The 26817-nt window shown below is 38.6% G+C and overlaps 1 protein-coding gene across 1 annotated transcript; it reads left to right on the forward strand.

Annotated features, from left to right (window-relative positions):
- Positions 1-59: 59 nt before the first annotated feature.
- On the forward strand, positions 60-23755 carry INTS7 (integrator complex subunit 7). The gene is made up of 20 exons (XM_009888585.1): positions 60-75; positions 125-254; positions 1144-1290; positions 2991-3128; positions 3615-3661; positions 4178-4377; positions 6262-6384; positions 8997-9114; positions 10144-10278; positions 10851-10948; positions 11634-11873; positions 12603-12740; positions 13351-13557; positions 17143-17337; positions 18159-18262; positions 18657-18725; positions 19882-20014; positions 21397-21495; positions 22308-22493; positions 23451-23755. Exons 1-20 carry the CDS (start codon positions 60-62, stop codon positions 23736-23738), a joined length of 2811 nt encoding a protein of 936 aa, XP_009886887.1. The 3' UTR covers positions 23739-23755.
- The last annotated feature ends 3062 nt before the right edge of the window (positions 23756-26817 follow it).

Below are 26817 nucleotides of genomic sequence, written 5' to 3' on the forward strand. Positions count from 1 at the left end.
CCTTCGATCTCCAGTGGCCGGGAGGTTTGTTTGGTACCGCTTTACCGCGAGTGGGGGGGATGGAGGAAGGAGCTGGTTTTGAATGAGCATCCGTTTCCCCAGTAGTTATTGTCGTTTCGTTTAGGCCTCAGGTCTGGCAAACTCGGGGAGCAGTGCGAAGCCGTCGTTCGTTTTCCCAGGCTCTTCCAGAAATATCCTTTCCCTATTCTCATTAATTCGGCTTTCCTAAAGCTCGCTGATGTTTTCAGGGTGGGGTAAGTAGCACCGCTCCGTTTCTGTCCCTTCAGATCTCTGCTCTGTAGTGATGCACTACTGCATTGGAGTGGCTGCGTTGGAGCCTGGGCGGTCGTGGGGTTCTTCTTTTTGCCTGATGGTACCACAGTGGTACCGGCTCCGTTGAGGACAAGTTGTGCTCGACTGAAGCTCGCTTTCCCCATCTTTACTGGGTTTAAGCGGCTCCGAGTGATCAGTAACACAGTTCCATTCCACCTGTCCTGATCTGAGGATTCACTTGCTGACTGGTTTGAGTTCACTGGTGTAAATTCCACTCTGTAGGCACATTCAAATTCATAATTAATAAGTAGACGAATGACCATATGTGCAAATTCCGTCTCTAAGGAATGTTAGTAACAAAGCCCAAAGTATAGCTTGTCCAAGTACCTGATGTCCGAACCATGCATGTGATGGAATTTGAGCAACTTTGTAATAGCTTACAAGGTTATCTGTTGCTGTTGTGGAATCTTCCCTGTTGGCTCCAGGAAGGAAAAGGAATTCACTCACACCTGGCAATGGCAATTACACTTTTCTGTCTTAATCCTGGACATGCTTTTTTTAGAAGAATTAGATCCCTGAGTGCGCACAAAAGAGGCATCTGTTTACACTTCTCACTGGTGTCAGAAGGTTCATTTCCCTGGAATTGGGCCTAAATTTGACACTACCTGTACTAGAAAATAAAACAATAGTGTGTTAATAGTCTTTGTTTGACTATATCAGTCTACTTAAATATAGTGTTTCTGAAGCATAGACTTTTCCTTGGTTTAATTTGCTCTCAGAAGGTGAAGGTTTTTTTGAATATTGTGTTTAAAGTGTTTGAATTTTTATTATAAAACAACCTGATAAAGAAATGTGTGTGTCCTCTAACAGAAACAACTTCCTGAGGCTGTGTGTGCTGAAAGTTACTCAGCAGAGTGAGAAGCACTTAGAGAAGATCCTAAACGTGGATGAGTTTGTCAAAAGAGTTTTCTCAGTAATTCATAGCAATGATCCAGTTGCTCGGGCTATTACGCTTCGGTATGTATTACACAAATGAACCTACTTCAAATCTGTAGCTAATTATTAGCATGCTAGTCTAGTATAACGAAATCTGCAACTACCATGTATTAAATGTAGGAAGCATCTTATACATTGCTTACAGAGTTAAAAGCAAAGATACCTGTCTTTAAAGGGGATGAATGATAAGGATCTGTGATCAGAAGGACAAGGTTATTTACCATTTATGGTGGTGAGATTTTGTGGAAGGCTCCAGGCAAAATAGAATTAAGCTATCTTTAATGTCACTGTCCTGTTTTGGTGTCTGTGTCTCTAACACTATCCAACATCATCGTCTTAACTACATCTTCCAACTCCTGTGCAAGTGAATTAAAACGTGAAGAAAATGTTCTTCTTTCTCCCTTTGTATTCTTTTCGTCTGTCCATTTAGAACTGTTACTAATTTAACTATTGAGAGATGTGAGGCATTAACAGGGTTGTTTGTGTTTTTTTATTAGCTCATACGTCCATTTCTTCTTTTGATATTTTATTTGAGATCAAGCTTTCATGCTTTGGCGTCTCAGAAGTCTTTAAATATGGTATATATACGTGTTCTCTTGTAGTTCCACTTAAGTGTTCTAACAAAAGATTGTAGTTGTTCAGTGGTATTGAGGGCTATCTTTACAAACTGCCAGAAGACCAGGAACCCGCTCAGTTTGAAAAAATACTTAAATTACTAATCAATTCACAGGGTGCATCAAGTGAAAGGTTAAAATGGCTGTTTATTCAGCAGTTTCATATTAAATCCTTCAGTTGATTTGTTTTTGTCCTCCTTAAGTTGTCAGTAAGAAAAAGCATGCTGAAAGATCTGCTAAAACAAAACTGTGTCTGTGGAATTGTATTGCTAGATAACTGCGTGTAAATAGTAGCATAGAACTCTTGCTGAAATTACCATCAGTGCAAATCCTCCATTCATTCCTCTTTTAATTGGATTGTGCTAAATATGTCTGAAAGGTATCTTTGGGATATTCTTAGCAAAGTATAGATTGATTTGCTCCTTTTTTAGCAGTTACACAAAAGGTGTTGCACTATTCCCAGTAATAACCTTATTTCACATCAGCGAAAGATCTTGGAAACAAATGATGAAAGTCAGATACTTGTTTGCTTGATCATGGTAACACTCTAGAAACTTTGCTTTCTTAGCATGGGGTTAAAATTTATGACTGTTCAGACATTTGTCACTTATTTACTTCTGCAGTCTTAACTGGGAAGAGGCATAGAAAGAGTGGAAACGGTTATAAACCACTGAATTTATATCCCATGAAGTATACTTCATTTGTGTCTGAAAATAGCCGTCAGTACATTTTAGCAGTAAATGTGTTATATTGATATCAGAGCTTGAAAGTAAAAGCATCTTAAAAATACTTGCTTCTAGTGCCATAGTGCACTCTTAACCTTTATAAGAATTCTTGGTAAATTTCTCACTGTGCCCATTTCAAGCTAAGAAGTATCAACATGTAATCAATTTTTTATTAAACCATTGACATAACCCACATAACAAAATTTGTTACCTTTTAATTATGTGACTACTTTTAGCATTTGTTTCTGTAATAGACATGGAAGAACACATGCTTATATAAAAATAGTCTTTTAACCAGTCCTTTTACATTTCTATTTGGCTTCATCTTGTATTTCTTTATGACCATTCTTCTTGCTGATTTTGCTATGATTTATTTCTCTAGGATGTTGGGCAGCATGGCATCTATTATTCCAGAAAGGAAGAATGCACATCACAGTATTCGTCAGAGTTTGGATTCCCATGATAATGTGGAAGTTGAAGCTGCTATATTTGCTGCTGCCAACTTTTCTGCACAATCAAAGTAAGATGTATTTATTTTTTTTTTCAGTTTTTCATATTGTGGAGAATGGAAACTCCACTGACACTGGCATTCACAAACCTTAGTATTCCCTTCTGTAGCGCTAAATGTCATTTATAGTGAAACATTTAATTATGTACAATAATAGTACTGCAAAGAAACCTGAATACAATTTAACGGATTTTTTTTCTTTTTTCTAAAACAGTAATGGAAAGCTCATAAATATGGGAGTGCAAAGTGTAATAGCAGCTTTTATAAACGTTATGTTAGGGAACAAAATGTAGCACTGCTTATCACTTTAACATGTTTTTGAAAGCTTCCATTTTATCATTTGATCACGTGCCTGTGCAAGGGTTCTAAAATGACTTAGGTCTTGGCAAACACTCTTTGTGTTTTAAGAACAAAAACTTTCACAAATGTTTGGTAGTTCAGGGGTTTATTTATTTATTTATTTTACGTTTCACCTGGTACTTTGTCTTTTCTCTACAGGGATTTTGCTGCTGGAATATGCAATAAAATCAGTGAGATGATTCAAGGTACATATGTATATTGAATGATAAAAGGGAAAAGCTGTAATTTTTCTGAGAATTCTTTATTAGCCCTATGTAAATGTCAGATAACAGAATGCTGTTGCCCTTCTACTGAAATTATTCGAGTTTTTAAATTAAATTAGCTAACCAATAATCTAATGTCTGGTTCTTGTGTCCTCTTAAAAAAATCAAAGTTCTCAACAGCTGTTTGGTAAAGAATAAAAGCTCATCTATAGTACGGTGAATAAATTTACATAGACTATCACAGGTTGCTTCGCATGAGTTAGTATGTGTGTTACCTGCAATGAAGCAAGGAGCAACCTTCTCAAAGAACCGTGGAAGTGCTTGATGCCACTGTCGTTATGCTGCTAGCTAGTAGATGAGTTACTTGAAGCTCACGCAGGTGTCTGCACAATCTGCATACAGCTGTGGTAGCCATGCAAACATACTCTGTGCTTCAGTACTGCCAAAAGCCAGTACAAAGGACTTACACTCTGCCTGTGTTTCTCTTCCTTGTTTCAGGTTTGGCCACACCTGTGGACTTGAAATTGAAGTTGATCCCTATTCTACAGCACATGCATCATGACGCTAGCCTGGCCTCCAGCTCCCGGCAGCTGCTTCAGCAGCTGGTAACGTCGTATCCCTCTACCAAGATGGTCATTGTTACTCTGCACACTTTTACTCTGCTTGCTGCTTCTTCTTTGGTTGACATTCCTAAGCAGGTAACTCTTCCTAATTCATTCCTCCAACTTAAAGTACAAAGTGCATTTTAAAAAAGTCAGATTCTAGCCGATGCCGAAAATAAATCGTGATGGATATGCTAGGATGGTTGCTCCTATGTGCTATAGAGAAAGAATACCCTGAAGACTGCTGCTGCTTTCATAATTTTTGCTCTCTCTGGCCCCATTTCCAGATGACCCCATCAAACACAGAAACCCTTCTTTACAGGTCGTAACCTGTCTTTCTTTACATCAACTGGGATTGAAATCAACTAGGATCAATCAGAGTTTAAGAAAGCAAACGCTCGGACTTTTTCTGAAAACATTTCAGCTTACCTGTAGAGCCCAGGTTTCACTTCTCACTGCTATATATTCTCTTGGGTCATGCGTGTGCCTTTTGCCTCCCTTGCATGCAAGCAAATGAGTATTTCAGTAGCATAGAGCGCATTTAAAAATGTATTTCTTGAAGAACTCTGAGGAATTTGAATCTGTTGCTGTAATTTAAGACTATAAACCAAATTGTGGGAAAGCAGTGATTGGAAAAAACCCAATGCTTTTATGTTCCGATAATGTGCTTTGTGGATGTGATTTGTATAGCAGGTCTGAACGCAGTGACATTTGAGATTCATCTAACTAATCCTTGCAAAGTAGCCACGAAAGTCTATTTGCTTTCTTTCAATCCTGTACAGCTATGGAAGGCTGGTGTCTGTTACTGTCACACTAATAGCATTGATCTGTCTGAAACTTCTTTTTGGTATGGCCGATTTCCGTATTTCAGAGGATGCTTTTGATAGTATCGAGTTTAAGCCAACTGAAACAACATTAAAACACTTGATGTGCTTTTTGGTTGTTGTCCTGGTTCCGGCAGGGATGGGGTTAATTTCCCTCGGGAGCCGGCAGGGGGCGAGTATTCCATCCCAGGTGAGCCATGCCAGGGCTATAAGAGGCGGTAGCCCAGCGAGGTCGGCGCGCTCCGCGGTACTGTAATCGCGTCTTCATATCCCTTTATCGGTGTTACTGCTTTGTTTTCATCTTCCCTTTTGCTGTTCTGTCAAATTGCCCCATTTTAACCCACGAGTTTTGCCCTGTCGATTTTCTTTTTTCCCACTGCTGTGGGAGTGGAGTGAGTGGCTGTGTGGTTCTTTGTTGCTGGCTGAGGCCAAACCACAACAGGTTTTTATTTATGGCAGTAAGCATGGTGATTTGGGCTGTATTTCTGCAGTGCAACAGTCAATGCTGCTTAAAAGCGATGTAGCCAGGGTGGGGATAGAGAACAAAACCATGGTCAGCATGGTCATACTTTTTTGATGTGCTGGCTACGCCATCTCTGTAAATTTGCAGGAAATGAACACAACAAAGGACATGCAGTTAGGTATCACTTAATTTGAGATAAATGCTTTGGAGCATCTGGGTAGGGGTTGTTTTTCTTTGGTTGGGTTTTTGGGGTTGTTTTTGGCAACTAGTGAGCCATACAAGGTGTGTCTGTGTTGCTGTCTGTTAACTGCAGATTGTGCAGACACCCAAATTAGCACCAAAAGCCCAGAGTACTTGCTAGTAGCATATAAGGTGTTTACTGAGCTTCTCAGGGGTGTTTTATGGTATTTCTGTGAGTGCTGAAACAAGTTTTGAGGCTTCTTAGGTATGCACGGTGATGTAGAGAAGGGAGTTTGAACAAGGAGAGCAGGACAGTAGAAATTGGCTGTCAGACCGTTTTAGCTTGCCATAGTATCACAGCCTAAGTAGGGACTTTTCCATGTGGCAAACAATCAGACAGATAAGGCAAGTTAGTTTTGGCTGAGTGTGCTCAAAATTTGTCCGCGAACGCTTTTCAAAAGACTTAGTTCTAGTAGCATCTCTCTCTTAAACAATGCATTTACTTTGTTGCAGATCCAGCTTTTGTTGCAGTACTTGAAGAATGACCCTAGGAAGGCTGTGAAGAGGCTTGCAATCCAAGATTTAAAGTTGTTGGCCAACAAGACACCCCATACATGGAGCAGAGAAAATATTCAGGTTTATACATTTTTAAGCTAAAGTTCATTATGAAACTTCACAGTTACTTGTAGAGTTCTTTCCAGAAGAACAATTTGGGAGGTAAAGAAAGAACATACATCTCCATATCCTTAAATTACTTACTCTGTCAAGCAGAGTAGCCAAGTATTAATGAGCAGTTCATAGAATATCTTGAGTTGGCTAAGTTGATCCATAAGGATCAAAGCTGAAGTATTATACCTGAGGAAAGGCATGTGTCGTGTAGTAGGCCTTTTACAGTACGGAAATAACTTTTCCATCTGACAAACTAATCTAAGATAATAGACATGAGAGCTGAATGTTTACATTAACCTCACGATACTGAATATGTATTAATCCTCACGTAACACAGAGCCTCTCTGGAGTTTGCCAAAGCATGTCATCCAGCAAGGTATACCTGAAAGGCCAAATGTAATTTTGACTTCATTTGTTAGGATTAATGGCTCAATTTCAATAGTGTCCTTTTGACACCTGTTGTATGAATGAGACCCCAAAAGTTGTTTATGGTGCATCTGTGGTATTTGGGGAAACAGTTGTTATATTGTAGTTAGGATTGCTGTTTTCTTTCAGTCGTAGTTGCATATGAACATTTCTTCCATTTCCCTTTTTCTGGTAGAAATGATTAAGATTCTAATGGGAAAGTAAATATTTCAAGAACTTAATGACACAGGCTTATAGGTCTATTTTTCTGGGGCTTTTTTCTTTGTTTTTGCTGTCCTTGGAAGCTACTTTTAATATATGCTATTGGAGCGTAATACAGCTGTGATAAAAAAACTATGTGGATTTTTGTTAATAATTGTGAGAGAAATAAAGCGTGTTTTGCTTTGTCTCCAATTCTTAGATAAGATGATTTGGAGTGTGCAGAGGTTTTTGTTTTAGTGAACTGCTTTATTCTTCATAATGAATTAATACTAGAAATGTATTTCCTTTTAGGAATTTTAAGGAATTGCTTTAATTATGGATTCTTTGCAGTCAAAATGCTGCCCTCTACCATTATGCCTGGTTGGTAGTTATCTCGATACAAGTGAGAGATATTGATAACATGGCTTTTATTGTTATGTAGTATCTTAAAGTATGTGTCCTGATGGTTGAAATGCATAGGAAAAAGTTCTATTGATGTCAGAACTAAGTCAGTGACGGGGTTACAACAAAATTAATTGACTCAAGCTTGTTAGTGCTTGCTGAATGGTGAACAGAAGTAAGGAGAGCTTTTCTGGCTTCTGAAAAGTCAACATTTTAACTTTTTCCATATATTTTGTATATATTTAAATAACTTGGTGATGTTTATACTTCAGGGACTGGAACAGACTCTCCTTTTCTCATGGCAAAACCTGCTTCTTATACCTTTTTACCACCAAGAGTTTCAGCAGTGTTAACTCCTTCAGCATTTTGAGTCAATTTACATAGGTCAGCTGGGGGCTTGGTCTTTGAATTGTGAAGACTTCACTGATTTCTAGACATCAGCTTTAGAAGCTGTTGCTGTTGATGCTTAGAGCAGCCCTCCTGCTGACTGTGAAGGTAACAAGCAGTCTGTGGTCTGTCGTGCTAATTCTTCTGTGCTCCTGGCATTCTTCTTAGTTACTGTTTCCAATATGCTCGGAGTGGTGATCTAATAGCACTGGAGCAAAACATCAGCGTCTTGGGAGACATCAAGACTCGTTTTCAACCCTAATCATTGTATCTTCTTCTGTCTGTTGATGCCATGCTATTCAGTAGGTTAGCAAAGTACTACATTGGTACAAATTAAAAATTTATTTAGAGTTTAACCCTTACACCATACAAGAACATATCTATGCCTGATAAGAACACTTTTGGGAGTTTTTGTTTGTTCTGTGGAACTAATTCTGTGTTGTTGTTTTTCTTTATTCAGTGTTGGCACTCTCTGAGGCAGACTATACTTACATTTTCCATTTGTGTCTCGTATTGCTTTCTCTCATGTTGACTAAAAAAGCCTTCAAACCCAGGGAATGACTAAACTGGAGACAGTGTTGGCATAATGAATCAGAGAACAATGTGCATTTTAAGAGTTATTCCAGTCTAGATGTGATAAGGCCTGAGAACATCTGGCAAAAGGCACAAAAGTTGTCAGGAGCTCTACTATAAATGAGTTTAAAAAATAAAATAAGCTTTAAGGTGTTTATCAAGAAACTAAAATTCTGTTGGATACCAGGACTGTTGAAGGAAATGACACTTGAAACTTCGCTCTTCAGAGATGTATACTTACCTAAACCCCTGCAGATTGTTATAAGGCAAAATAATCAGTATACCTCTAAGACTGGAGAACTGTTTTAAATTCTGTTGTAATGTTTGATTAATGAGGCCTGATAATATTTTTGCTGCTTATTTTAAATTAATAAATGACTTACAAATGGTGTTTCGTAGCATATGACACCGATTGCCACTTTTCTGCAAGCCATGTCCTCAGTCTAATAAAACAGATGCTTGAGGATGTGACTTCTGAGTTCAGTATAGTATTTCCTGTGGAAAAAATCTTGACTCTCAAAACTTTTCACAGAGGAGTCCAACTAAACATTTAATACAGATAGCTCATGGGTTTTCCTTCCCTCTGTGTCTTTTCTCCTGCTAATTTTTAGGCACTCTGTGAATCTGCTCTTCACACTCCTTATGACAGCTTGAAACTGGGCATGCTGTCTGTTCTTTCCACATTATCGGGGACCATTGCCATTAAACAGTACTTTAGCAGTGCTCCAGGTAAGAAAACTAGATTAGATTGTTATCTTTGGCATTTCTAATGGCCTGGCTATCTACCGATAATCAGCTTCATCTAAACACTTTGTACAATATTCTTAAACTAGTTTTGAACTTCAGAACGTTAGCTGAGAGTCAGACTGTGTTCATCGTATGTAAACTTAAAATCGGATACTGTGTACCCATGAATAGTCATGATCTAAGTTTTGGTTCTGGATTTTGTGGGTAATATGCTATTACCTTTGTGTCTTAAACTTTTCTCTATAAAATGAAGAAATGTAATGCCTCTCAAATGGCTGACCTGCATCCTGCTTAGGGTGCTTTGAAACCACGGATTTGCAGTTTTTGAGTAGCATGGAGACTTAATGGTGTGAGAGTGGGCTGGCATGTTACCCTGGCACAGTGAAGCTATGCCACCCTTGTGAGGATGACCTGCTTCAGGACCAGGTGAACCTGTCTGCCTTATGACTATATTCTGGGGAAATTTTAGACTTTTAAAGTGATTCAAGGTATCTTGTTCTTAAAAGAAAACAGTATGATTCCCATTTTATCTTCTTGAAAGCCAGACTATCCTAATGACTATTAAGAGCCCGACTACATGGGCTGCAGAAATGGAGAAAAATAGTACATCCTCTTCAGTCATTCTGGCATGTCTTAATAATTAATATTCTCACCAGTTTTTTAAAATCAAATGTAATGTTTCTTAAGGCAATATTTCTCTGAGACCCTGAAATGTCAGTTGTTAGATCCAAATATTCTTTCTCAATATATGTCTAATTTGTATAATGTTCAGGAATGGAGGGCGAGCCTCTGTCTGTGGAAAGAGAGAAAAGATCTGTTTTCATGCCATCCTTTAAACATAAAAATTAATCCTAAGTAAATACAGGGTTTGGTTTTGTGTTTTTTTTTGTGTTTTTTTTTGTGTTTTTTTTGTGGTTTTTTTTTTTTTATTTCAGAAATGTACTTGCAAAGATCTGTGGTGTAATTATGGACTGTACTGTTTTATTTCCTGTTTGTCTTGTCTTTATTTAGGAACAGCAGCTACAACTGTGAGATCATTTGATTTAGTAAAACTAGCACAGGAGTGCTGTTACCATAATAACCGTGGCATTGCAGCTCATGGTGTGAGGATTCTGACTAATATATCAGCCTCTTGTCAGGAAAAAGGTAAATGAAAGCAAGGACAGTAAAATGTGTCTGTTTACAGTCAGGCTTATGCACTTACCTCGTATTAACTGTCTTGTCTGTGAACCTGTCGGTAAATCTGTCTGATCCTTCATGCTGGTTAGGAGGAATGGGGACTATAATTTAGTAGAAAACATTCTGTATGATTTTATGAATGGTTGGGAAGATTCCATCTTCATCTAGTTTAGAGAAAATTACTGGGCACAGTAGAACTCGTGCTGAATAAACGCCTGTCTTACTTTTGCTGTAAGACTAGCAAATTGTTTGCCAACCTTTGAAAACTCTTTGCACAGTCTGTTGCAAAAGAATAGCAGGGCATTTAGAAGTCTTGGTCCAGAGATTTACACTCGCTTTACAAATGTCACGGTTGGTGTGACTGTTGGGTAGTTACCTGAGGCGTGGTATGGCAGAATTGTTTCTAATCAATATACGGTAAGGTAGAAGTATTAGGAAGATATTTATCTGCCATGACTGCAATACCAGTGCAAGCATTACACCAATTATGGTCAGAAAACATAACAGAGAACTAACTTACTCTGTCTTTCTTTTCTTAGATCTTCTGCCTCTGGAGCAAGATGCGGTTTTTGGCTTAGAAGCTCTTCTTGTTCTTTGTAGTCAAGATGACAGTCCAGGAGCTCAGGCAACCTTAAAGGTGATGTTACTGTTGTCTTTCCTTAGCACAGTAAGTTATACTAATAGCTTATATAGCAGAAAGGCTAGTGTGCACCAGGTCCGTTCTAGTGGAAGCATAACATACTGGAAGAAAATGAAGATTTTTCTATGGTTTTTGTCATAATCAGAATTCAGAACAGTAGAGAAACTGAGCAAAACTATAGTGCAACTCCTCTCAGTTCTAGAGTAAGTTGAGTGCATTTTTTTCCGCTGAAACAATCCTCTCAGAGGAACAGCTGTAATAAAACATGAACTTGAACATGGGATGGACGTATCTCTGGAGGATGAAGATGTTGGAGAGAACCTGCTTTTTGGAGATTGGGATGCAATGTATATGATTACAACACTTTTTATAAACTGTTATTTTTATTTTCCCCATTCATAAGCTGCATAACCAGTAATTTTACCTAGTTATTTACCTGTAAAGGGTGGTGGCGCGAGAAAGATAATTATAGTTTCTTGAATTTGTGATATGTTTTTGCACTGTTAGCTCAGGAACAGAGTCTTGGGCTCTTAGAAAAATCTCATCTTTCATAGAGGACGTGGTTCTGAAAACACCACATCTTCTAGATTTCTGCAGTCATACTTGCAGATAAGTGTGTCTGGCTTTTTTATTTTTAAGTAGACGTTGTGTTTATTGTACCTGTTGGTTGTGCGGATTGCAGATCACGTTAACTTGTATGGTGAAGCTGGTGAAGTCCCGTCCTCACCTGAGCCAGTCCGTAGTTGAATCCCTGCTGACCCAGCTGCACAGTGCCCAGGACGCTGCTAGGATTCTCATGTGCCACTGCTTAGCAGCTATTGCCATGCAGCTGCCTGTCCTAGCAGATGGGATGCTAGGAGACCTAATGGACCTCTATAAATTAATTGGACGATCTGCCACAGATAAAAAACAGGAACTCTTGGTAAGATCTCCTTCTGGTGAATAGCCCTTGATGGATAAAATCTATATGAACTGCTGGGGGTGGATTTTATTTAAAAAGGCAGCAAAGCCATTCGTTATGTTCAATTGATGTGCCAGTCTGTAGCTGCTGTTTTCAGTTTTGCTTTAACTCTTGTCTACATATGTTAGTGTTCAATGTCGAAATCATATCTCATAGATGCACCTGAACTATGCAGTGTATTCCATTAGATTTTCCAGCAGATGGCACTGCTTAGACAAACCTAAATTGAAATTATTGGAGTATCTGTAAAGTAATGGTTGTAGGAAAAACAAAATGGCAGTTAGCTCAGGTTATGTATGGTACTCTGATGTATATGACTTTTAATATGCTGTAAAAGATAAAAATGCTTTTGTCACATCTATTTGGAAATGAATTTGAATTTTAAGAAAGAAACGACAACCGTCCTGTTAATTCATTTGGAGCATTCGAAATATCTCAGTTAAAAGCCACAGAAAAGATGCTTTAAATGAAAGTGACTTTCATCTACAAGAAATACTTGGGTTGTCATAACTATTTAAAAGATGAGAGAAAAGTTCCTCAGTTAAAATGTATATGTGATCTTCTATGTCGTTTCGAGTCCAAAATCAAAATCATTTCTGGCAGTTTAGGAAACAGAATTGGCTTTTTTTTTCTTGTTTTGTTTAGTTCCTGAGATACATCCTTTTTCCTCACTCCTCTACTCTTCATTAGGTTTCTCTTGCCACAGTGATATTTGTTTCCAGTCAGAAAGCTTTATCTTCAGAAATCAAAACTGTTATCAAACAGGAGCTTGAGAATGCCTCCAATGGATGGACCGCCTACAGGATAGCCAGGCAGGCTTCCAGAATGGTAAGTGAAAATACGTGGAGGAAGAAGTTTTGCTGTGGTTGAAAGGGTGCTAGTGACTTCTTTGAACTGGAAAAAGAAAGTAAGGAAAATGGGTAGGACTCAGGAGGAGGAAATGAATGGCGGGGAATCATTTTCCCTCTTAATTCCCTGGAAAGCTTATTCAGATATATGCCATTTAGGGCAGTCATCCCACCAGGGTAGTTTTTCATTTGTCTTTTTGAAGTATTTGAGAAGGAAGAAAGCAATGACCTGATACTTTCTTGAGCACATGCCTAATCTGCATTGTCTAGGTGTTCTTTAGAAGGTGATACAGGCCATCCTGATGTGTGCTTCTCTTCCTTGAATGAGAAGAAAGGAAGAAAAAGATGCTGTTTCCCTTTTCCCCTTCAGTAAAGTCACAACTGGGGTTAGAATTACATAGAAACCCTAGTACAAGATGCTGGGGTTAAAGTAAATTTTGGTATTTGTTTCTTCCAAAGAAGTTTCACTGTTTCTATTTTTAAAGTAAGAGTAGTTCTGGAGTTGTTACTGTTCTCTTATTTGTATTTGTTTCATAGAATCCCACAGCTTGTTTTCATTTGCCCTCTTTGAAATGTTTTTGTCATTACAGGGCAACCATGACATGGCCAGAGAACTATATCAAAGCCTGCTGACTCAAGTGGCTTCAGAACACTTCTACTTCTGGCTGAACAGCTTGAAGGAGTTCTCCCATGCAGAACAGTGTCTGACAGGTTTGCAGGAGGACAACTACAGCTCAGCGCTTTCTTGCATTGCTGAAGCTTTAAAATCCTATCACAAAGGAATAGCGTCACTGACGGTTAGCACAGATCTTATACTTTAGTGATGATGATTTTGTACCCTGCAGAAGGCCTGTTTGGTTTCTGTTCTTAAATCTCTGAAAAGTTTTTAAAGATGTCTGGCATCTGCCAGACTCTCTTTTTGAGAGGACTGCAGGGAGGAGCAGCTGTAACACACCGCATCTTCAGGGAGAAGACCCTGTAGCTCAGCAAAGTGATTAGCTAGATTTATCTTTCTTTTCTTCCCCCTCCCCACTTCCTGCCTTGATCAAATCATGCATGTGACAAATAATTTTTAAAGTTACAGTACTTGAAATTTTCCACTCCTTGTTTTGGCTGAGTAAAGACTATTGTAATAGTCAATCCTGGGAATTTGTCTAAATTGGCTGCTATCTTCTCAAGATATGGAGAAGGATTTGATTGCCTTCCTCTCTGCTGCTGAGTTCCTGGTGCCTTGTATTTGACAGTGCAATCCTAATAACAAGGCAACACTAATTCACTAAGAGGAGGGAGGACGATTCAATCTCATCCAATCAGCAGAATTCTGATGGTACTTGCTTTAATGCAAGTTTATGCTTCTCTGAAGTGGTGAGAATAGCAAGAAGCTGTGTACGTGATGTCTGTGAATGTAAACAAAAAAGCATTAATGAATATGGACCTTCAGTGAAGGTGCTGCTGCTTAACAAAAGATGATCAAGGTTCACACAATATTTTCTTTCATATTTTAGTTTCCATGAAGAAACCTTTACATACAGTTTTCTGTATGTTTTTTGAATGAAGTGGGTTTTTTTTGATTTTGGTGTTTGTTTGTTGGGGTTTTTTTTTTTTCAGTTACTGGAACTGCCAGTATCACGACAGTTCAGATATTAGTGTTTAATAAAATTCAGATAGTGCTGTTTATTAATAAACTATCCCTGAATAAGGAGGAAGGACGTCCTCTGAGAGAAAGCTCCGTTACTGAAGTATTTGTCTTTAACTTGTTGGCTGAGTGAACAAGCCTTTTAATTCAACATTTCAAGAGTTCTCTAATGTCTAGAAGACTTTGAGAGGGGACCTCATCTAATTAGATGTTAATATTTAATATGGCCAGGAAAATAACTTGCTTTAATAGGTCATTCTGTGATTCAGTAATTTAATTAGCCTTTCCCTAGAGTTTGGGGTTTTTTTCTGTTGAAGGATTCCTGTCTTCATCTTCTCTGCTGACTTTACTTCCTGCATGTTGCACATAAGTATTGCACCCAGAAAAGCACTTCCTTGTGGGTTGTTATGGTCCAGCGGAGTAAGTACAGGTTTCAGAGGGCTAGAGAAGAAGAAATTGGGTTTTATTGCTGGTTGTTGCTGATTTGTTTCATCGCTCTGGACAAATTCCTAACTGTGCTTGAGTGTATCAGCTGTAAAAGGAGCCGCTCACTGCTTGCATCTACAGAGCTCAGCATTTCAGAGGAGAGCAAAGTGCCATAAAGTGCACGTGATAGTCTTGCTGCTGAAGACTTTAGTTGTCCCTTCCCTCTGACGTCGGCTTTACTGTTGCTGCTGTTTCAGCTTCGAGTGTGACTCAGCGCAGTTGGTACCACAGACCACTAGGGTGTATGAGGCACTCTGTGTAGCTGTCCACTTTGTAGCTGAAAGACACTGACAGTAAATCTGTTGCAGATGTTTGGTCAGCCCAGTTTAGCAATGATGAAATACTCAGACAGTGTCTGATCTTGTCAGAAAATTTCTCAATTCCTTCTTGATACACATACAACTTTGTTGCATTGCTGTATGCAAACTGTTCTTTCATGTGAGTTAGTCCACTTGAGGAAAAAAAAAATCCCATTACTTTATGGATGGGGGGGGTGGCAGGGACTGGTTATAGAGCGTATCGGCCACAGTCCCATCTGTCTTGCTGTGTACTTGCTTATATAGTTAGCAAAGGTTTTGGATAGGAACTGCTCTTTGTGGCACAGAACATGCATCTCGTTGGAAGCATTGTGCTTATTTTTTGCTGCTGGTAATCTAGAGAGGATTCAGAACTTGAACAACGCACTAATATAACCAATGATTAAGTAGCACTAACTCCAAATATGTTGATAACAAGTGGTGGTGTTTGAAGAACTTGGCTGAGCCAAAGAACTCTTTCTGTCATTTTCAAAAAAAGAATTGTAACTCATTTATTGCCCATGGCTATATGGGTAGCAGATAAGGTAAATTGCAGTATTAATGAGACAAACTTGTATTTCCATTTACAAGAATTGAGTCCAATTTGTGCTATTAAAAATGTCTGGGTTTTCTGATATAAGCACTGGTACTTTACTCTCTATAAAAGCATGTAGTCTCTGCAGAGCAATTACAGTGTAGTGAGATCTCTTCCACAGAGAGTTTTCTGAAACCATCCTTGCAGAATATACAGAACAATTTCCATTCAAAAGGGATTTTTTTATGCCCTTGGAGAAGGGAAAGCAAAGTGGTAGATAAGAGTATTTCATCACTTGAGCCGTTGAGTCCCTCTTATGTCTTTGGTGGAAATCTGGCTCAGTAGTTTGAAGTGGTTGCAATTGGCTGATGTTTCCTCACTTTAGTCAATAGTGGGCCAGTTCTCAGATGACATGATGTCTTGTGAGAAACTAGTTTGCTGCTTTCCTGCCAGCAAAGAAATGGTTCTTAGTAAGGTTTTGGGACAGGTTAGAACTTCTTGCTTCCAGAAGTGACCTGTTGAGGAGTAAGAAGCACTGGGGATGACATGCATAAGTTTAACATAGTTCTATTCTCTGAGTAAGAGAAGGTCCCAGTGCTTTGTTTTGCAGATGGCTTTTTTTCCTCCTAAAGAAAAAGGTGTACTCTTCTCAAAATCCCACTGTATAAGAAAAATAAATAGTGCATTTTTCACTTAACTAGTATCAAATCTTGAGCGCTGCAATTTACCCTCTCCTGGGTGTCCTAAGCTGTCACATATGCTTCTACAAGTCAAATAAGCTCTTAAGGAGCAAAGTTTCCCAGAACCATGTTTTCTAAATAATAGCAGCATGTCTACCTTCCTGGAGTTCTGTTATTTACTGTTCTTAATTGTCACTGAACTGTGTCTCTACCTTTATGAAATGCAAGGTTAAGTGCCTTTGTAATGTTCCTGTCCGTTTCAGAGTTCCAAAAAAAATCAAAGGTTATCACCCCTTTCTCTTGCTGTGGGTAACTCTAGCCAATTCTTTTTCTTCTGGCTGATGCAGACAATCTCTTTTTCAGTCTTTCGTGTTTCTGTTTGCCTTCCAGTTCAGTGTGTTCTCTCTTATGCTAAGGACCACCTGGAGTGATATCATTTGAAGCCTAATGTCTTGGCCTTGGAAAAAGAGGGAAATAGGTGCCCCAATAGCATTGTAACAGCTTAAGTCATACTTGTTACCAGGGTGATACACTGGAAATATGGCTTAGTTATTACTTAACTTCTGTCTGGTTTATATTCAGTATGATTTAAAGTGAGCAAATTTGTTAAATGTAGTTTTAAAAAGCAGCTTTTAGAATTGAACTGAAGGATTCAGTTGTCTGATGAGACAGTTCAGTGACATTGCAAAGTTATTTTATCATGTTTGCTTTTGACCTAGATGGCCAACATTCCTATTACTGTGTTTCAGGCTGCTAGTACGCCACTTAATCCTCTGAGCTTTCAGTGTGGATTTGTGAAACTCAGGATTGACCTTCTGCAAGCTTTTTCTCAACTTATTTGTACCTGCAACAGCCTAAAAACAAGTCCACCACCAGCTATTGCCACAACGATTGCTATGACATCAGGAAACGATCTCCAAAGGTGTGGACGCATTTCTAACCAGGTATGTGTTCTTGTTCCACTCTTGTGCCTTTACGTTTATGACTCTGGCTTGAATTTTGCTTCTCAGCAAACGTATCTGACAAAAGAAATGAAAAGTGGTAGTGAAAAGTTTTGCTAAATAGTGGGCTGTGGTTTTCACCTGTAACTATAAAAATGTCTGCCTGTAGCAGGCCATATTTTGAAGCAGAGCATGTACATACGTGTTCTCATACATTCATGCGTGCAGCTTCCAAGGATGTGCATGTAGAGTAGGCCACTGAGTACATTCAAACTTGTAGCAAGACCTTTCACACCTTGTTTTGAAACACTTCAGATGCTGTGATTATACTAAGGAAGAATATATACTTTAGGATCATACTGCAACTCCTTTTGGTGAGTGTTGGCAACTGACTTGGTACTGTACAGAACACCAAGATAGTCTGCTTCTAAAATGCAAGTAGGCTGCAAGAAGGAATCAGTGGGTAGTCTTTGAAAGACAGAGCAGTTTGATTTACCAGTAGAGGAGGGGGGAGGTTGGTGGTGGGTATTTCTGGTTTTCTGTTTTTGTTTTTTGTTTTTTTTTTCTAACTTGAGGGTATGTTGGTGCTATGTTACAGGAAAAATATCTGTTTAATGCACGGATAATAGTCTGTCACTCTGGTGATTTTTTTTTTTTTTTTTTTAAATCTGTGTGAAGAAGCAAGAAGTTTATGTATTTTTCCAGATTATGTTGTCTTATTCCTTCAGTGTTGTACCTTATAGTGTAGTGGTTTTCTGGATGTGTGGGATTTTGTTTGTTTTGCTTCGATTTGGTTTTTTTGACTCGTAACATTGTCCCTGCAGATGAAACACTCGATGGAGGAATTCCGAAACCTGGCTACACGGTATGGAGATCTGTATCAGTCATCTTTTGATGCAGACTCAGCAACTCTAAGGAACGTAGAACTGTATCCTTTTAAAAATCTTAGAATTTGTCCACTTTACTACTTAGGTGGACAGCATGAAGCTTAACAGTCCTCTTTTCTATTAAGACTGGCACAGAGTCATTTTGAAGCAGTTAGTAACATAAAAATTAGGAACCAGTTGCTTAAAACCTATTTGGAAATAAACATTGCTGTACTATTGTTTGGAATTACTTTATGAACAAGTTACGACACAAAAATTGCAACAGCATAAAACTTGATATTTTCATAGTTCTTGCTCTATTTACTAAAGGAGTAATGACTGTAGGATTACTTCACAAAAGCTAGATAAATAAGGGGAAGTGCCAGTAAATATGCTGCATTTCTTGTTTTAGGTGCCAACTTTATAAGTCTTTTAACTCCTTAGTATTAAGATCAGACAACAGCAGAGCTGCCTGTTGATTTCACATGCGATAGAAGCTCTGATTTTGGATCCAGAATCTGCAAGGTAGGTTTGATAGCTAACTTTCTACTCATTTGCTATTTATTTCTAATTCCTTGGGACTTTAAGCCTAGGAATTCGAAGAACGTTCAGAAAGTTTCTCAGTGGACCTTTCTAATTGTACCCTGGGCAGTCTTAAGGCCCTGTTGCTGCTGTGCTATACCTGGCAGGCCAGGGCCTGTGTTTTGGGTTCTGCATTTTATACCGATTTTGCTCTTGAGAGCACTATACTGGACTTGTCTTCAATATAGACTTGCCTTAAAAGAAAAAAAAAAAAAACACTTTTAATCTCTTCTTTAGCCACCTATTTTAATGTATCCTTCTGTGTCAGCTCCCATACCTACTGTTTCCTCTTGTAAGCACAGATTAGTTTCCTTCAGAGTCCTGAAAATATATGCACTAAATTAGTTTAATCTTCTAATCCATCACCTCTGGCTGTTTTTTAACAGTGAACTTATGCCCACTAAAAAATTGCATTGAAATACCTATGAATTGAATCGCTCTAAAACTTCCAGGCTGAGATTAAATGGAAGATAATGTGGATAAACATCTTCTTAAATGTGTAATTTTATAACTGGAAATAAAAGTGAACATCCTAAGTGACTGTCCTACTCATTAGGAATTAAACATTGCTTTGAAGATGTATTAAACATACTTGTGAAAAGTATGAACCTGGGGACTTCAAAACATTAGGTGTCTAGGAGATGGATTGGTATTCAAAGCATGAGATTATAAACTTCCAGATTTATTCTTAACTCTGGCTGGCATTCTTGCTTTTCCTTGAGTTGTGAGACTTTAAAAAACATTATAAACACTGCAGGCTTAAATAAAAGCCAGGGGAATTGAACACTGAAGGATTAAATAAAAGCCAGGGGAATTAAGCGTGCTGAGTCTTAGACCTGTAACTGCCTCAAGTGAGAGAGGGTGGGGACAGAAAGTGGTGGATAAGCTGTAGTTAAAAAAGGCTTTAAATGTAAAGGGCAAGTCTTATAGTGGAAAAATAATAAAGAAACAGAGGAAGCAGTTTGAAAGGCAGCTATTTCTTAATGGATTTCAAGGTGTAACAGAGGATGGGCCTGTCTGGGAGTGAGCCTCACAGATTACAAGGAGGAAAGTATGTTAGACACAATGAAAAGTTTTATTTATTTATTTATTTATTTAGTTTCCAGGAATATAGCTCAAATGGAACAGCACACGTTGAGAGTGAATATGAGAGAAGAATGATGTCTGTATTTAATCATGTACTGGAAGAAGTGGAATCCCTCAACAGGAAGTATGCTCCTGTGTCTTACTTGGCAAGTAACAGTTTTAAAAGTTATATTCTGTAGACAAAGGTTCCAAAAACTCGGCAGCTCCGTATATCCGTGGGGGTCAAGAAACTGTGAAGAGCGGTTAATTAACATAACCTCTTACTGGCACAAATGGTCTCTATGGAGACTCACTACTTCAAAAAGTAGTACTATTCAAAAATACTTCAACAGAACTTTTGCTAAGACATCTGTAGCTTTACTGCTCTGATTAAGAGTAATGTTTTAAAAATTCTGTTACTAAGAATATAGCAGATGCTGATAAAATACTTAAAAGTAGCGTCAAGTGTCTGTAAGATCTCTCACCACACTCACATTCAACTACTGAATCACTTTCTCATTGTTCATGCTGTTTTCATGAAGAAATTCTTCCCTTACCGCACATGGTGCTGGAGAGTCCAGCAACAGCCTAGCTTTGGTCACTGGGCTGTTGGCAGCTCATACTGTGTTTTGTGAGTATAGCGTTTCTCTTATCAATGCAGGCCATCAGGAAACACAATGTAAAGTGTGCGGAGAGCAAACAGTGAGCTGATAAACGTACTCCTTTACAGGGCTAGTCTGGTTTCGAACATCGTAAAGGCCTTGGGCACCCTGGTCTAGTGGGAGGTGTCCCTGCCCATGGCAGGGAGGTTGGAACTCGATGATCTTTAAGGTCCTTTCCAACCTAAACCATTCTACGATTCTATGAAAGCTGAAGTGCATGTTGATGGGAACAAGGTAGTTCATTTTTCATTTGTCATGGCTCCCATCTATTTGCCTTGTTTCTAAATTCAACAGTCCTTACCGATTTCAAAGAGAATAGAAGAATGAGTTGTGTAAAACGTAGCAAAGGTAAACCCTGTAAACCTAGCTGTCACTGGCTCCATACCAATGCAGCTTGGGGACTTCAGTAGCGCTGCCTCTCCTTATCTGAGCCACGAGGACAGCATAGTGCAGTGGGGAAAGGCAGAGTAGTCAAGAGTCTTAAAACTTAATTATTGCATCGCATTAAGTCGTGGTAGATGCCAGTTTGTTTGCTTGGAGGGGAATTGTTCATTTGAGAATTTGTGTATGAGGGTTTTGTGTATGAGTGTTTCAAGCAGATCCTGCTCTGCTGACTCTAACACTAGGACTGAAATGATTTGCATTTTTCTTTTTCTTGGCCTCCTTATTCTTTCCAGAGCAGAATATCTTCTTCATAAAGGGCAGAACATAAACAGAGAGGCTGAATGTAGTCACTGTGAGCATAGTGGCTGTTACCTGATGACTGTATCAATGTATTTCTGGACTTCTAGTAGAAATTACTGCAGTTTCAGTACCTCAAGTGCATGTCTTTCCTATGCTATGAATGATATTTTTTTTCTCAACTATTTTGGCTCTGTTTCTTACAGCATACAGCTTGTCTGAGCAATGCTGTCATTGCATTGTTGAAGGTGCCCCTTTCATTTCAAAGGTACTTTTTTCAAAAGCTGCAGTCTACAAGTATTAAGGCAAGTACTGCTCAAATGTGGCCTAAAACTTCTCTTTATAGTCTTTACTTGATGAGAAAAACCTTACCGAAGGCACAAAGCTTCAGCATTTTTAGTGAAGATACTTAACTGCAAATAGCATCTGGGTTTATCTGTTAGGAATAACTTGAATAACGTGTACATATGATCATTAAGAACCACTAGGCTGTGACTTAGGCAAGTAGGATTCAGCTCTTTGATTGCAAAGCCTTAAAGATAAAATCTAACTGGAATTTTTGTTGATTCTGAGTCTGCAAAGCTATTAGTCCCGGGAAGGCAACACTTATAAACTTGTATTGTTTTTCCTTGTCCTTTAAAAATCAATGTTTAATATCTTGGAAAAAAAATTGTAATATTTATCAGCTTACTGACTAAGAATGGCTATATGTGACCTTCAGTGGTGTTTTTTTTTTTTTTTTTTAACTCAAGTGCTCCTCTTAACTAGGAAAAGTGAAACCCTTAAGATATTTAATATTTACTCTTATTGCACTTTACTTCTATGCTCAGCTTAATATACTTACCTGTGGCTATTTTGTAGAGGAGTTTTTCCACTTCTTTTGAAGAAGTGCAATTAATGAAACTGATATAAAGACCACATCTGGTGTTACTGATGATGTTTATTAATTATTATAATAACGGGTCTCAGATGTAAGTTCTGTGTTTCTGTTTGCTGGTTTCCCTACCAAACATCTCCTTTGAAATTTTTCTATAAGATGATGATCTGTTTCTTTCTTGAGTTGTGTGTTTTTCTGGAGGCATAAAATGACAGTTTGGTCTGTTTTCTTGTGTTTTAGCTTGCTCTATCCCCATCTCCGAGGAACCCAGCAGAACCTATTGCAGTACAGAACAATCAGCAATTGGCCCTAAAGGTGGAAGGAGTGGTTCAGCATGGATCTAAACCAGGCCTTTTCCGTAAAATCCAATCCGTCTGTCTAAATGTCTCTTCAGTGCTGCAGAGCAAATCTGGACAAGACTATAAGGTATGGATAGAATTAGAGCAAGGACGAGTCTTAAGCTTTCTTGCTGTATTTTCCTGCTCTTTTGTTTGGCTCTGGTTAGCAGAATTTTCAGGTTGAAATGAGTGGGTTCTTCTGTAATCCTCTCACCCTTAACAGCTGACATTTGAGCACTGGCCGGAGCCAGGCATAGTGCGTGGAAAGGATCTGGGATTTTTATGTCTGCTGTATGCTGATACCTTCTTAGCCTCTTTTGTTTGGAAGAAAAGCTGTTACTATGTGATGTTCAGAACAAGTCATTAGGAATCTGCTTGAGATCAGAAAAATTCAACGTAGGTGTATATCATATGAAACTCCACGGGGTGGGGGGGAAGGCAAGGCAGGAGTAGATTATTCTCTACCACATAGTCTCTAGAATTTTGTTATCCTCATTTTAAGGTTTGGGGGTTTTTTGTTAATGAAAATTGGGAGAACGGGCTGTCCAAATTAAATAGCAGCTGAGGAGATACATATTAAATTCAAGTCAATGGTTTTATCAAAGACTGCATGTCTGAAGTTCAGTTTCTGCTAACATGTGGCACTTAGTGAAAGACCTGTTTTGGTGAGTTTTGGGGTTGGTTTTATGTTTGTTTTGTTGTTTGGGGTTTTTTGAGGGGGAGAAGGAAAAAAGGTCGGCTTGCTTCTAAAAGAAAACAGGACAAGGAAGTGTGTAATGTTTGTCTGACTTGTATTACTCTGTGGAAAACTAGAACCTCGGGGAGAAGAAGACTTGTTAGCTACCTTGCTTCTGTGAATAGATATAAAAATAACTCATTCAGTGATGACAAAGCATGTCAGGCTGGCTCAAATATGCCTGTACATTGGTTTAGGAAAATTGAGGACAAACACTTTTCTCCTTTTTCTCTCCTTATAACGGAGAGCAGAAAACTTATTTTAACAGGTTTATATAAAATGGCATTTTAACCTTCCATGTGTTCTCAGATTCCTATTGACAACATGACCAATGAAATGGAGCAGAGGGTGGAACCACACAACGACTACTTCAGCACTCAGTTTCTGTTAAACTTTGTGATACTTGGCACCCACAACATCACAGTAGAGTCCTCTGTAATAGATTCAAATGGTATTGTCTGGAAAACTGGGCCTAAAACAACTATTTTTGTTAAATCTCTTGAGGATCCATACTCCCAGCAGGTTCGTCTTCAGCAACAGCAAGGACAGCCACCATCGCAGCAGCAGCAGCAAAGAACAGCATACTCACGGTTTTAATTCCCAGAAGTGACTCTATCCTGGTCAACGCGGTATTACAATTTTTCTTGGACACTTCTTTTCTTCTTTTCTTTTTTTTTTTTTGAAAGACCTACAAATTTAACCTTCTCCTAGAAAGTCTCGGGTGCCAATTTGTTGCTTTTTAAATTATCTGTGGTAAATTTGAACTTGATTCAGCAGAGCAACTCTGTTCAAATTTGGAGTTGTGCTTTTAATCTAAGAACTTCTACCTGATCTCTTCACTTCTGTTTACAAACCTGTTACAGCAGGCTCCACAAACTTTGATAGCGGAGGACATGAAGAGCTCTTTGACTAGTACCATATGTACTTTCTTTTTTTGAAGCACATAGGTTCTAATGTTAGGCTTATAGGACATCGGTAAACACTGAGGCTAGTTATTCAGAACTGAAAATAATACCAAGTCTGTGTCTTCTAACATGAAGGAATTGGCAGGAGTATCCAGAGACACCTTTTCTGACATTTTTAATAGCAACTTCCAGTATTTGGCTGGTGTATGTGTATTATTACAATTCATCAGCACTATTTAATGCATGCATCTGAAAGAAAAAAGTTGCAGCTCACATCTCACACCTAGTCACTGTAGAGGGAGGAGACTGCTTGAAGGGCTGCTCTCTGGGGAGTCTTACAAGAGGCAGAATTTTACAGGTGGGGACAATAACTGTTTCTCAGATAATATAGAAAAGATTAATATGTTCTTTTTAAATCTTCATGTATCTGTATTTTGGAAGGCATTGGTTCATTGGTTTGTTGGGGTTTTTTGTTTGCTCTTTTAAGAGGGAGGTTAATTTGCAAGTTGTCATTTGTTTTAACTGCTTTGTTTTTTAAAAAGGAATTTTATATACCAAAGCTTTGTAGTGTTGTGTGCTCTTTGACCAATTTAGTAATCTTAACTGTTACTTTTACAAGGTAACTTGAAAGAGAATTTTGCCAATACTAGAAATTGATTCAGAATAACTTTGGAAATTTGCTGCTTCATACATAGTTTTCATGCTTCCTTTGAGACGTTAAAGGCTGAACTCTGCCTGTGTCTGGACTCCCAGGCAATAGATCATGTAGCATACCCTTCACCTGGTCCTCATAAATAATCTTTGCTTATCGCTGCAGGAAAGTAGGACCCACTTTGAATGGGGAGGAGGGAAGAATGGCACTTCTTGCAGACTTGTAAGTGGTTTAATCCCTCTCATTGGAGCAGGAATTTTCATTGTTATTTTTTCAGTAAATTCCTAAGATACTGTTATTTCTTCAAGTTGATTTCACTGTAGAAGCTGACTGGAGCTTGCAGGTTCTGCTTGCTTTATATGCAGAGAATATGATGATGAATTGTTATAAGCCTGGGTTTCTTTGGCATAGCTGGATGAAGAATTGTTTTTGCTATGTTTTCCCGTAACAGTTGCTTAAGAAATCAACTCTCTTCCTCTTGGCTTAAGATTAACAAAAAAAAAAAAAGGCGTGATCATGGTAGATTTCATAATGTCTTGGTCAGGCTATAATCCTAAGCAGAAAAGATAATTGGGATGCAAGGTGGAAATAGAAGACTCACAGAATTGGTGAAAAGTTTGCCAGCATCCTTCTTAAAGCTGATGTTTATTTTGTGCAGGACACATAAATTACTACTGCCCTTCAAGCTGGCTGAGAAAAGTGATGGTTTCTGTCCCCACTTTTATGGTTATATACTTAAGAGTTTTGTGTGTGTGTGTGTGTGTGTGTATGCGTACAGGTATGTATGCATACACATGTACCTATAGTATATATGGTTACATAGTCCAGAAAGAGATGATTCACCTAGTGTCGTGCATGCAGTCTGTCAGATTGAAGATCTGAACTGCTTGTGGTTGGTTGGGTTTTTTCAATAAAGTCATACATCAGTTTTTGAACCACAAACCCCTCCTTATTGTAATGCAAAAAGGGAAAAAAGAAAAAGGACTAAGAGGTCAAACAGTTGTTTGTTTGGGGTTTTTTTTTATCCTGCATAATGAATGTGTTTCTTGCCCTATTATTGACCAGTATGTTTTTGGAAACCTGTGATGGCGGCATTCCAAAACAACTCTGAAATTAAACGAATTTTCCACGCTGGGGAGCAGACTTTTCTCCTCAGTCATACAATGTTCACAGCACGTAGCTAAACTTATGAGAAGCCTAGCAGAAATAAACTTATCCAGGGAAAGCCCTGACCTGGCCTGAGGCTTAACTGTCTGCGAGCCACTAAGATTAACCCTGCTGCTGTTGAAAAGAAATGTTCCTTCTCCAAACAAGTTTGTTTACTTGATCTGAAAGGCCTCTAGAACTCCGGAAATTTGTATCAATTTTGGAGCCGGGCAAATAATAAGTGAAATCTGAAAATCTGGATGCTAGGTATGGGAGATTGTGGGGTGATGGTAAACGTCTTCTGGGAAATGGCAAGTAGTATTTACTGGGAATTAGCTTCTATAGGAAGGTGGCTTGCTGTGCAAGTGTCTGAATTTCTAACGAACTCTGAAGGATTTCTCGTGGTGGCTCATTTGCAGGTTATTTATATGTGAGTGCTGATCAGGAAAGACCCTGGACTTGTTACTAAGTTGTCCTTTTACATGAGCACAGTGGTTTACCTTATGTGGGGTTTGTAGTGAGGTTATTCTTCGGGTGTTTGTTTTGTTTGTTTTCATACATTGTGTATTTTTATTCCTAATGCACTGCGAAATACACTTGGCAAACAGGAACCAAAATTTTCATACCCAAAGAGAAGTGAGGAAGGGTGTTACAGTTACAGCAATGTACAGAAAGCTGCTGTTGGAGCTATCAGCAGTGAATGTGATCCTTGACTATTAATAGAAGCAGGGAGGTTATCTTGCTTGAATCCTGCATTCTGTTTCTGGTGCCTGTACTTGAAGATGTGCAACAAAGAATCTAGAAAGTGCTTCTATGATATGGACCAAAGTTAAATCTCCTTAGTATTTCCCAATAAACAGAGCAGTAACTTTATCAGTGTGCAACTATGCATAGTGATCATGGAAGACAATTCAGATCTCTTTCACTTACTGGCCAAAGAAAGAAAATATTCACTGGCTAGACATTGGTCTTG

The sequence above is a fragment of the Charadrius vociferus genome, unplaced genomic scaffold (genome assembly GCF_000708025.1).
Source record: "Charadrius vociferus isolate BGI_N301 unplaced genomic scaffold, ASM70802v2 scaffold340, whole genome shotgun sequence".
NCBI lineage: Eukaryota > Metazoa > Chordata > Aves > Charadriiformes > Charadriidae > Charadrius > Charadrius vociferus.

Bases quoted from the DNA above. Each gene is read 5' to 3' on its own strand.
- INTS7 (XM_009888585.1), top strand. The intron at 9,115-10,143 runs GTAAGAAAACTA...GTCTTTATTTAG, and splicing joins GTACTTTAGCAGTGCTCCAG to GAACAGCAGCTACAACTGTG. The intron at 21,496-22,307 runs GCAAGTACTGCT...CTTGTGTTTTAG, and splicing joins TGCAGTCTACAAGTATTAAG to CTTGCTCTATCCCCATCTCC.